The following is a 12646-nucleotide window of genomic DNA, read 5'->3' on the forward strand; positions in this document are numbered from 1 at the left end:
GTTTACATTTGTGCAGTTTTCTTTTTAGACAAGGCCTAAGTTTGGCCACAGTTTGCAAGCAGGTGCATGATCCATCTTAGTCGGGCTGACAATATAAACATTGAAACACTGTATGTCGTGGTCTTTGGAATTTTATTCACTTTTCACTTTGGAACAGTAAAATTCATATCAAGTGACATAAAGGACAATATGCATAATGAAACTGTGTCATTAAAATACAGTTTGTTGTCTTGGCAATGTGGTATAGTAGCTTCAAATTTTTTTTGTTAATTCTGAGTTAAACGTCAGTAGCACTCAGCCTATACAGCTAGCCAGGATCAAAATGTATGAACAAGCTGGAAGTAAATTCAGACTCAATCCACAATGCCCTCATAACAGCATGAATGTTAACCAGAGCAGTAGAAATATTCCAAGCATATGAACACTAAGATATTGCCTGTCCATCAGTAGATAGGGTTTGGGTGAGAACCACAGAAAATAATGTACAGTATTGCTGACTTGGGGAGTCATATGGTATTGCTTTTCAAGCACCTAACTTATTTATAAGCATATTGTACCAGTCTACCTCTAATATATTAATCATAGTATTTATTTCAGATGCCAATCTGAAACCCTATTGCTATAGTATCCGAGTGCTTTCCACATAGTCATTATGAATGAAAGTATCCATTCTTTTTTAAAGCAAAGCATTTTTTAGCAAATGCATTGTAGGAAAGCGAAACAATACACTTACTATTCCAACATATTAAATGGCCTCTGAGCTATACGGTAGAGTAACTCTGCATTAAAACCTGTTCTGTAGCCTAAATATGTGTAACAGTCTGGGAATCATCCCTTTTACTGTGTGTTCATTTGAATTGTTTAAGAGAATTAAGAAGCTGTATAGTTGAGTGGGGTGGGTCAAAAAGTTTCTGTTGGAATTACTTTTTGATGTAAAATTGGGTTTGTGATGAAATAAAGAATGTTGTGAAGTTTATGCTTTTCGCAGAACATTTTGGCTTTTGATCAAAAACTCAATTTTTTCATCTAAAAATTTGCTTTTTGATAAAAATAAAAAATTTCCATTGAAAACTTTGAAAATGATTTTTTTTGAAGGGAGGGGCAACATTTTCTGGAATGGGAGGGAAACCAGTTTTCTAATTGGTTCTATTATTGAGCCATCATGTTGATGTTAAGAAATAAAGTGGTGTTAAAATATCTTGGCTACGGGTTTTTGTGTTAAATCAAATTAAATACCCAAGTATGACAATTTATGAAAAGTGCAATGGAATTTCAAATGTGTTTAGTCCTGTTTTTCTCCTTTTTAATATTTTTGAAGCTTGTAAATGCCTGTCTTTATTTTTAATCTCCAAATGTTTGATCACAACATGATATTCTTCGTTTTGATGGATATCAAACTGAGGCTTCCATCTCCAGCTTAAGTGTACTGCTGTAGCTTACTAAAATTTCTACTCTTTCCTGAAGCGGTAGGATTAAGGTCTGTTAAGAAACTTGTAACAAATTATATTCCCTTTTTCCTGTTTCTCTATCTGGCTTCTGACAAGTTCTTTACTCAGTATAGGTAATTTTTTTTTTTTTAAGCCCAAACAGTTCTGTCTGTTAACTTCTTCTGGTCTAGAGTGCAAGAACACTTGGAGGGCCAGAGGTTTCTGGAGGGAGTGCAAAGCTATCAGAGCTGGATTTTTAACTTTGGTATAGTCTCTGGGAGTATGATAGTCTGATTCTATAACTTACAGTATTCATTTTGTAGGTGCTAAGAGTGATTCTCTTTCCTGGTGGGCTTGTAATTTTAAAATAGAGAGGTTTTCCACTGCTCTTCTGATATTTTAGCTTTCGTATACCTCATCTTGTCTCTTCAGCTCATCAGCAGCTCCAATTTTATTCCTTTAATTCCTTGACTGTAAGATGTTCTTTGGATTCTTTTTTTCTTTGTTCTTTTGCTACCCACATCCTGAAGGAGCATTGTTGCATCCTTATTGGTGCTCTATTGTAGAGAGCGGGGAACAATTTGCTATCACTGTTTTACACCTCTGCTGTCAATAACTGTTGTTAAACACATTCTTTGAAATCTAGTTCTTGAAGTAGAACATGATATTGATGCCAAGGGAAGAAATGCTGATCACCCGATTCAGCTGTGCTGCCTCTATCAGTCTGAAGACTTGAAAAGAAATGCAAAAAGACTTGGTTAACAACTATCTGGAGTGGGTCTAGGGGGAGGGAGAAGGGGAATAAGGCAAACATTAGTGAGCAATGCAGGCTCATGTTAGCTGTTAAAGATGGCAGCACAGCGTTTACACAATGGTGTTGAAATCTTTGCATCTGTCAAGGATATTTCTTTGGATGCTAACTCATTGGAGTGGAGGAAAACAAAATGCACAACTTCTCATGATCTCTTTAAACTGGGGAGCTTCTTTCATAGAAAGCTATCTTGAGAAGCAGTAACAGCTAATGTTTTTGTGTACCTTGTGTATTTCATGTTCCTAAGCTACACATTGGTAGGAAGTGAAAGTAGAAATTCCATGACATTATATACTATTTTGTATTTATACTGTACATAATGTATCCCAATCTGAATGATTTGATTTAAGAAAGTTAGATGAAAATGTTGAGATTATTTGGGGACTATGGTGTACGGTTCTCAAACTTTAGTTCCATATAAATCATGCTGGTATCCTCCTTTTGAAACTAGCATTAAAAACAAATCAGAAAAAAACAAAACTGTGGCTAGTGTTGTTGTACGACTCCAATTCCTCTTATGGGAGCTTGCATTTGGAGATAAGCACCAACTGTAGTCTTCAGGATAGATTTTCAAGGCCATGTGGAACATTCCTGTGCATGCACAGACACTTGAAAGTGCAAAACAGTGTGCAAATATGCGCACACAAATTGTCATTTGTGTGTGAAAGAAATAATGTGGAAAAAAGTTAATGCCCAGAGTTTATTAAGCTGAAATGGAGGTAGAGTTGCAACCTTCTGAAAATGTGGCCCTTCACAGTAGCTATGTAATCTTTCAGTCTGAATGTCTGAGCCAGAAAGAAGCATGTTTTTCCATTAAGCAGACACTGCATAAACTGCAGTATAACTGGGAGTATGAGGGTATATCTACCCTATGGGTTTATTCCGATTTTACAGAAACTGGTATTTGGAAACAGATTGTATAAAGTCGAGTCCACGCGGCCACACTAAGCACATTAATTCGGCAGGGTGCGTCCATGTACCGAGGCTAGCGTCGATTTCCGGAGCATTGCACTGTGGGTAGCTATCCCATAGTTCCCGCAGTCTCCCCCGCCCATTGGAATTCTGGGTTGAGATCACAATGCATGATGGGGCAAAAACAGTGTCGCGGGTGATTCTGGGTAAATGTCGTCAGTCAGTCCTCCCTCCGTGAAAGCAACGGCAGACAATCATTTCGCGCCCTTTTCCCTGGATTGCCCTGGCAGACACCATAGCACGGCAACCATGGAGCCCGTTCAGCATTTTTTCACTGTCACCGTATGTCTACTGGATGCTGCTGACAGACGCGGTACTGCAGTGCTACACAGCAGTATCCTCTTGCCTTTGCAAGTTAACAGAGACGGTTACCAGTCATATTGTACCATCTGCTGCTGTCATGGGTGCTCCTGGCTGGCTTTGGTGAGGTTGGCTGGGAGCACATAAACAAAAATGGAAATGACTCCCCAGGTCATTCCCTTCTTTAAGTTTTGTCTAAAGGTAGAGTCAGTCCTGCCTAGAATATCAGGCAAGTCTACTAAAGAACCAGAGAGGCAAACAGCCGCTCCAGGTCAGAGCCCCAGACATCCTGCAGAAATGATGAGCTGCATGCCATTCTAGGGGGTGCCCCTGCAACAACGCCACTTGTTGCTTCCCTCCTCCCCCACCCCTCCTGGGCTACCGTGGCAGTTATCCCCCCATCTGTGTGATGAAGTACTAAAGAATGCATGAATAAGAAACAACACTAACTTTATTGCGTCTGCAATCAGAGATGAAAACGGGGGGGAGGCAGTCTCCAGCTGCTATGATATTCCAGGCAAGACTGAATCTCCAGGACACAAAGCTTAAAGAAGGGAATGACCGGGAGTCATTCCCATTTTTTCCCAGGCGCCCCCGGCCGACCTCACCGAGGCCAGCTAGGAGCACTCATGGGATGATGATGACAGATACCAGTCATATTGTACCGTCTGCCATCAGGAAGGGAAGGCAATGGGATGCTGCTGTGTAGCGCTGCAGCACCGCGTCTGCCAGCAGCATCCAGTAGACATGGTGACATTGAAAAAAGTTGAGAAATGATTTTTTCCCTTTTCTTTGGGGGGGGGGGGAAGCTAACGACATATAACCTGAATCACCTGCGACAATGTTTTTGACTCTTCAGGCATTGGGAGCTCATCCAAGAATGCAAATGGTTTTCAGAGAGTGCGGGAACTGTGGGATAGCTAGAGTCCTCAGTCCCCCCTCCCTCCCTCCGTGAGCGTCCATTTGATTCTTTGGCTTTCCGTTACGCTTGTCTCAGCTCCTTAAGTTTCACGCAGCACTGTGTTGAGTCCCTTTTGTGGCCTCTGTCTATCATAGCCTTGGAGATTTTTTCAAATGCTTTCGCATTTCGTCTTTTGGAATGGAGTTCTGATAGAACAGATTCATCTCCCCATACAGAGATCAGCTTCAGTATCTTCTGTATGGTCCATGCTGGAGTTCTTTTTTGATTCTGGGACTGCATAGTCACCTGTGTTGATTGGTGCTCCACGCTGGGCAAACAGGAAATGAAATTCAAAAGTTTGCGGGGCTTTTCCTGTCTACCTGGCCAGTGCATCCGAGTTGAGATTGCTGTCCAGAGCGGCCATAATGGTGCACTGTGGGATAGTGCCCAGAGGCCAATACCGTCGAATTGCGGCCACACTAACCCTAATCCGAAATGGCAATATCGATTTCAGCGCTACTCCCCTCGTTGGGGAGGAGTACGGATATCGATATTACGAGCCCTTTATATTGATATAAACGGCTTAGTTGTGTGAACGGGTGCAGGGTTAATGCGATTTAATGGTGCTAAATTCGATATAAACTCGTATTGTAGACCAGGCCTGAGAGAGGAATCGATTTCTTAGGGGTTGATGGGGAACCAGCATGGAATAGCAGTTAAAGTCTGGGTTTCAACACTTTGGCTATCCAACAATGGTATGTGGTAGTAGTTAAAATGAGAGGGATTGACACAGGAAATGTATCTCTCATAATGTACTTCGTGAGAATATAAGACAATGTAATGAAAAAATAACATAAAATTGTGACTGAAATACTGACGAGCTTCTCCTTCTCTTCCCCCTCTCTTTGCAGGAAAATCATCAGCGTGTTAGTATTTTCTTTGACTATGCAAAACGTGGTAAGAGCACTGCATGGTCCTACTTTCTGCCTATGTTGAACCGCCAAGATCTCTTCACTGTGCACATGGTAAGCTTTAAATGCGTCTGTCTCCAAAGATGCTGTGGTGAAAATATAAACCTATTTTCTTTTTGGACTTCACAGATTCATAAAACTTAAAAAAAAAACAAAAAAAAAACTTAAGTTCCTTTTGTAGTAAAAGGCTTTTCTTTTACAAGTCAGGCAAACCAGTTTTATCACACAACAAATTTTGCATGCCCATTTGTTACAAAATACATGCTGTTTTTCCTGGGAATCAAAATAGTGTTATGTGGAACTATGGTTCTTTGTTCTGAATTATCATTCCCATCTCATTGATCAGGGAATATCTGTGTTAAAAACAGTTTTCTTTAAAGAAATCTGTTTAGTTACTAGAAAATAGCCGCCACCCAATGATCCCTCTGTAATTGTGTTTTAGTATAAAATTTTGTAGCACCTTTTCAAACCTTAAGCGCAGTAATTTTTTTATTCACTTTCATATATTATTTGTAAAAGTTGAGGTTATTATAGGTTCTCTTGTCTGCTGCATTGGAGTACTGCAGGATGTACAAGTCCTGCTGCATAATTTGACAGTTTTCCTCAAAAAATTCTTTGAATGCATATAAATTGTCTTGGGAAGACTGTAGGCATAGAAAACTGATCCAGTTTGTATGTTTCTCACATGTCATAGGCATTGTGAAGAACTACTTATGAAAACCTGTTTTCTATGTTGTACCATTTCCTCCTCAGAAGATTCATGTACTTATTTAAAGTTTCTTTGTGTATTGATATTTATGAGCATTAAATATTTAAAATTAAGCAAATTTACATTAATGAATGTTAAATACCCAATTAGGACCAGATCCTGCAACTGGCTTTGTGTTGGCGGACACCTGCCTCCGAAAGGAGCCAGTTGCAGGACCAAGCCCTAGACTGCAACAATGCTGTCTTAGATTTTTCTTTTATTTTATAACCTCTGATCTGTGTACACTGCTTCTGCATACTAATGGGGCCGAGCCAACAGAAAAAGCTGAAGGACAAATATTAGGTATAAATAAATCAGACCATAAGGCTTTGCTTTGAAAAATGAATAAAGCAGCAGCATTTGTGTAAGTAGCAATATTTTTCCCAAAATTGGTTTCCAAAGCATACAGCAGTATTTTTTTCTCCATTCAATCTTTGATCACTATTTACCAAATTCTTTTTCAGGCAGCAAGAATTATTGCCAAATTGGCTGCCTGGGGAAAAGAGCTGATGGAAGGCAGTGATCTGAATTATTATTTCAACTGGATTAAAACTCAACTTAGTTCACAGGTAAAAAAAAAACTAAAGTTAAACAAAAAATTAGAATGCATTCTCAAAAGGCTTACATTTTTAAACCTCCCTGCAAAGTGTAAATGTGCAACTATATTAACAAAATGTGTTATTTGTTTAAAAAGAGCTTTAGACTTCAGTAATTACCAGTTACAATTAAATCTCAAATCCTTAGACTTGCTTTCTAAAGTAAGAAATATTATAACTTCACATATACAGTATTCGAAAGTATATTCAATTCCAGCTAGAGTAAGAAAAGGAGGATTTTTGGGGAGGGAGGGGAAACAAGCACATTCTCATTCAGCATATCTATTTTCGTGATTGATTGAAAAGTGCCATCTCCACAGAGTCTGCACAGCTATGAGAGAGCAAACTGCACTCCATTTTGCTTTTTATGTTTAATAACAAAGATGCTGATTCCTGGTGACTGAGTGAGAGAGAACATAATCCTTTTATTTCAGATCCCATATTTTTTGTTTTGGAGGGCTTGCACTTGGCGAAAAAATCATGTCTTGACTTGTATGCTGAACAGTTTTGGAAATCATCTATAGCAAATGAATACAGAACTCCTTTTCTTGTTGCTTTCTGGAGTGTAACTGCACTCTTAGGCAGATTCCAAGGCCAGAAGGGATCATTGTGAATATTTAATCTGATCTCCTGTAAAACACAGGCCATGGAACTTCCCAAAAATAATTCCTAGAGCAGATCTTTTAGAAAAATAGCCCATCTTGATTTAAAAATTGCCAGTGATAGAAAACCCACCACAACTGTTGGTAAATTGTTCCAGTGGTTAATTACCTTCTCCGTTGAAAATGTATGCCTTATTTCCAGTTGGACTTAATCTGACTTCAGGTTCCAGCCACTGGAGTGTGCTATACCTTTCTCTGCTAGATTGAAGAGTCCATTTAAAAAAAAAAAGTTGTTCCTCTTTGAACTGTTGAAACATCTGAAACTGTGAAGCCACCTAAAAATGCATAAATGTTTGAGCAATATTGGCATGTGACAATAGCTCCAGTATAGTAAGAATGACTTGTTCTTCAGAAGCAAAACCATGTTTCTTTGCTGTTTCATATGGGTGGTGTTACTTTTGTGTAAGGTTGTTTACAAAAACAAACAGTTTGTCATTCTCTAATAAGGGTGTGTTGGAGTGAAACTGAATTCTAATAAATTGTGTCATACAGTTCAGTAGGCTTTCTGACCGAACTTTACTCAGAAATATTTTTGGAAATTAAAGACCTTTAGAAGAAGACGACCATATGGTTTCTATAAAAGCAAGAATCTTAAAAGCGTGACTTTATTTTTAAAAACTCAGAGCTGTGCCTTGATATCTTCAAATTGATTCAAGTGTTTTTAGATCACTTGCAGTTGAGTTTGAAATATAAAGAACATTGTTATAAATACACCTTTTAAAATTTTGAAATGTATTTTGTGATGTCTGGAAGTAATTCTGACTCTCTTCTAGGCAGGGAAATTACTTTGAATGATGTCAAAATTATACTTCAGTGCCATTGGCCAATATATAGCTTCACATTGGATTCTTTTGGACTGCTTATGTAATGCCAACAGACCCCGGTTGTTGGCAGGTGGGATCGAACCTGGGACCTCTGGAGCTTAGTGTGTGAGCCAAAAGCTAACTGGCTGTTAGCTAAGGCTGTAGAGCAAACTTATTAATCTCTCTCTCCCCCTCCCCCCCGATGGGACAGAACATCACACCCAGGAGATGCGTGGGTTACATACTTCCTCTAGCTGAGGAAGCGCATCCTGAGTTTCAGAAACTTCCCAGTTGAGGCGGGATTGAGCTTGGGACCTCTGGAGCTTAGTGCATAAGCTTCTATTGCATGAGCTAAAAGCCAACTGGCTCTTAGCTAAGGCTGTAGAGCAGACGCATTTAACTGTCTCTAAGTGGTTTTGGTGCCACTAGCTGGGACAGGACACCACACCCAGAAGGTGTGTGAGTTACACTTAGTTTTGCGTTTGCTTCCTGAAGTTTCAACCAGTTTCACTGTCATTTATTGATATTATCCAAGGCAGGATTATAGTCTTTTTCTGCTTACACCATTCTGAGGCTAACTCTAATAGGTGTTATGTACAAGAACTTAAAGGAGAAAATGTGCTTCAGTGTATCTCATTACACTGTCCTGGACCACTTGGGTATTATTGTTCTGTTGTTGTTGTTGCCACCTTTGTGTAAACAGGGATAATCCAAAACATTGGATTGTGAGAGGATGCTTCGCTATTTGCCAGTTATTGTAGCCTTGATTTGTGAGAGTAGAATCAGTGTGATTTTTTTTTTCCTCATTAGAAATTGACTTAGCTAGATACAGTTTTGTCATATGTGAAAGGACTTTCCAACAGATCTGGTCAGCTGTAGAAAATAGGCTGCCCCAAGCAGCCGTGCGCAGCGCCGCCCCTTCCCCGGTCCCGCGGCCGGTCCCCTCTTCGCGCGGCTCCGGCTGAGCTCCCGCAGGCATGCCTGCGGGAGCTCAACTGGAGCCACGGGAAGAGGGGACCCGCCGCAGTCATGCCTGCGGCAGGTCCGCTCGTCCCGGGCTCCGGTGGACCTCCCGCAGGCATGCCTGCGGCAGGTCCACCGGAGCCAAATGCCGCCCCCCAGGGAAAGGGCCGCCCCACGCGCCTGCTTGGCGCGCTGGGGTCTAGAGCCGGCCCTGGCTGTAGAATAGTCTCTGAATGAAAGTAGTGGAGGACAGTGACATTTGGGACACTCAACTGGCCTGGATAAAATAGTGGAAATTGTTCTGTAGGGCTAAGGGACAATCCTGATTTTCATAAATTTATTGTAATAGCAATATAGTTGACTTAACAAGAAAAGCTAACAATTTTTGTTTTTGCACTAGAAACTTCGTGGTACCATGGGTGTTATTGAAACAGGAACAGTCTCAACCAGTGATGTGAGTATCTCTTTGTAACTTGTTAATGTAGTGGCCTCCTAAAACATTAAACAGTCTCTATTATTCACCAAACTTTAACCCTGACTGTATCAATTTAAAAAGAGGCTCAGACTATAACCAATCCTAAAAGCTACATGGGGTGGGGGAAAGGGAGAAGTTGGGACAAGGGAGAATTCATTTTAAAGGTGTTCCTATGTTTACACCTTTAAATTTATTTTTCTCCCCCCTTGGGGCTTATTTTTATACTGTTTTCTTCTTGTATGGGTTTACTTCGAGACCTCTGCCTCATGTGCACTCAAGGGAATGAGTGGGAACATGCAGAGTGGGATATTCAGACTCTGTGATGAGTGGCCTGACTTGGAATCTGCCAGGTTCTAATGACTCCTGGGAGTCAAATCTAAGAGCTGTGGAACCTCCACCAGTCTTGTGCTAGGAAGCTAAGACCAAGGACTCTGTTGGAATACTACTGACTTATGAGAGCAGAATTACAACCAGCTTCCCCATTATTGATAGTCTTAGTGGTGATGGCTTTTAAAAATGTGTATATACCTGTTAAATATAGGTGTAAACATAATTTATTTCTCTAATTGATGAGGAAACTGGATTATTAGATCTTCTGATCCTATCTCATACTGAGAAAGCGGGACGATCAGCGAGTTATCTTAAGTGCCTATACACAAATGCAAGAAGCCTGGGAAACAAGCAGGGAGAACTGGAAGTCCTGGCACAGTCAAGGAACTATGATGTGATTGGAATAACGGAGACTTGGTGGGATAACTCACATGACTGGAGTACTGTCATGGATGGATATAAACTGTTCAGGAAGGCCAGGCAGGGCAGAAAAGGTGGGGGAGTTGCACTGTATGTAAGAGAGCAGTGTGACTGCTCAGAGCTCCGGTATGAAACTGCAAATGGACGAGGCTTTATTCCAGCAACTGGCAGAAGTTACTAGATCACAGGCCCTGGTTCTCATGGGAGACTTCAATCACCCTGATATCTGCTGGGAGAGCAATACAGTGGTACACAGACAATCCAGGAAGTTTTTGGAAAGTGTAGGGGACAATTTCCTGGTGCAAGTGCTGGAGGAACCAACTAGGAGCAGAGCTCTTCTTGGCCTGCTGCTTACAAACCAGGAAGAATTAGTAGGGGAAGCAAAAGTGGATGAGAACCTGGGAGGCAGTGACCATGAGATGGTCTAGTTCAGGATCCTGACACAAGAAAGAAAGGAGAGCAGCAGAATATGGACCCTGGACTTCTGAAAAGCAGACTTTGACCCCTTCAAGGAACTGATGGGCAGGATCCCCTGGGAGAATAACATGAGGGGGAAAGGAGTCCAGGAGAGCTGGCTGTATTTTAAAGAATCCTTTTGAGGTTGCAGGGACAAACCATCCTGATGTGTAGTAAAAATAGTAAATATGGCAGGCAACCAGCTTGGCTTAACAGTGAAATGCCTGCTGATCTTAAACACAAAAAAGAAGCTTACAAGTAGTGGAAGATTGGACAAATGACCAGGGAGGTATATAAAAATATTGCTCAGGCATGCAGGAGTGAAGTCAGGAAGGCCAAATCACACTTGGAGTTGTAACTAGCAAGGTTTCTTAAGGTATGTTAGCAACAACAAGAAAATCTAGGAAAGTGTGGACCTCTTACTGAATGAGGGAGGCAACCTAGTGACACAGGATGTGGAAAAAGCTAATGTACTCAATGCTTTTTTTGCCTCTGTCTTCACGAACAAGGTCAGATGCACTGGGCAGCACAGCATGGGGAGGAGGTGACCAGCCCTCTGGGGAGAAAGAAGTGGTTCAGAACTATTTAGAAAAGCTGGACGAGCACAAGTCCATCGGGCTGGATGCGCTGCATCTGAGGGTGCTAAAGGAGTTGGCAGATATGATTGCAGAGCCATTGACCATTATCTTTGAAAACTCATGTCGATTGGGGGAGGTGACTGGAAGAACGCTAATGTAGTGCCTATCTTTTAAAAAGGGAAGGAGGATTTGGGGAACTACAGGCCAGTCAGCCTCACCTCAGTCCCAGGAAAAATCATGGAGCAGGTCCTCAAGGAGTCAATTTTGAAGCACTTAGAGGAGAGGAAAGTGATCAGGAACAGTCAGCATGGATTCACCAAGGACAAGTCATGCCTGACTTACCTAATTGCCCTCTTTGACAAGATAACTGGCTCTGTGTATGAGGGGAAAGCAGTGGACGTGTTATTCCTTGACTTTAGCAAAGCTTTTGATACGGTCTCCAACAGTATTCTTGCTGGTAAGTTAAAGAAATATGGGCTGGATGAATGGACTAAAAGGTGGTCAGAAAGCTGGCTAGATGGTCAGGCTCAACAGGGTAGTGACCAATGGCTCCATGTCTAGTTGGCAGCTGGTATCAAGTGAAGTGCCCCAAGGGTCGGTCCTGGGGCTCATTTTGTTCAATATCTTCATTAATGATCTGGAGGATGGCGTGGACGGCACCCTCAGCAAACGTGCAGATGACACTAAATTGGGCGGAGTGGTAGATACGCTGGAGTGTAGGGATACAATACAGAGGGACCTAGACAAATTAGAGGATTAGGCCAAAAGAAATCTGTTGAGATTCGACAAGGACAAGTGCAGAGTCCTGCAGTTAAGACAGAAGAATCCCATGCACTGCTACAGAGTAGGGATCAAGTGGCTAGGCAGCCGTTCTGCAGAAAAGGACCTAGGGGTTACAGTGGACGAGAAGCTGGATATGAGTCGACAGTGTGCCCTTGTTGCCAAGAAGGCTAACGGCATTTTGGGCTGTATAAGTAGGGGCATTGCCAGCAGATCGAGGGACGTGATCGTTCCGCTCTATTCAACATTGGTGAGGCCTCATCTGGAGTACTGTGTCCAGTTTTGGGCCCCATGCTACAAGAAGGATGTGGAAAAATTGGAAAGAGTCCAGCAGAGGGCAACACAAATGATTAAGGGGTTGGAACACATGATTTATGAGAAGAGGCTGAGGGAACTGGGATTTATTTAGTCTACAGAAGAGAAGAACGAGAGGGGATTTGATAGCTGCTTTCA

The 12646-nt window shown here is 41.5% G+C and overlaps 1 protein-coding gene across 3 annotated transcripts in view; it reads left to right on the plus strand.

Moving 5' to 3' along the window:
- The window catches only part of ATP6V1H (ATPase H+ transporting V1 subunit H), a 74406-nt gene that overhangs the window by 17592 nt on the left and 44168 nt on the right, over positions 1-12646 (plus strand). For all 3 annotated transcript variants that reach the window (XM_045006381.1, XM_045006382.1, XM_045006380.1), the window contains 3 exons: positions 5323-5436; positions 6595-6699; positions 9555-9608. In XM_045006381.1, coding sequence (XP_044862316.1) covers positions 5323-5436; positions 6595-6699; positions 9555-9608 — 273 coding nt within the window. The remainder of the gene's footprint in view (positions 1-5322; positions 5437-6594; positions 6700-9554; positions 9609-12646) is intronic.

This window comes from Mauremys mutica, chromosome 2 (assembly GCF_020497125.1).
Source record: "Mauremys mutica isolate MM-2020 ecotype Southern chromosome 2, ASM2049712v1, whole genome shotgun sequence".
NCBI classification, from domain to species: Eukaryota; Metazoa; Chordata; order Testudines; family Geoemydidae; genus Mauremys; species Mauremys mutica.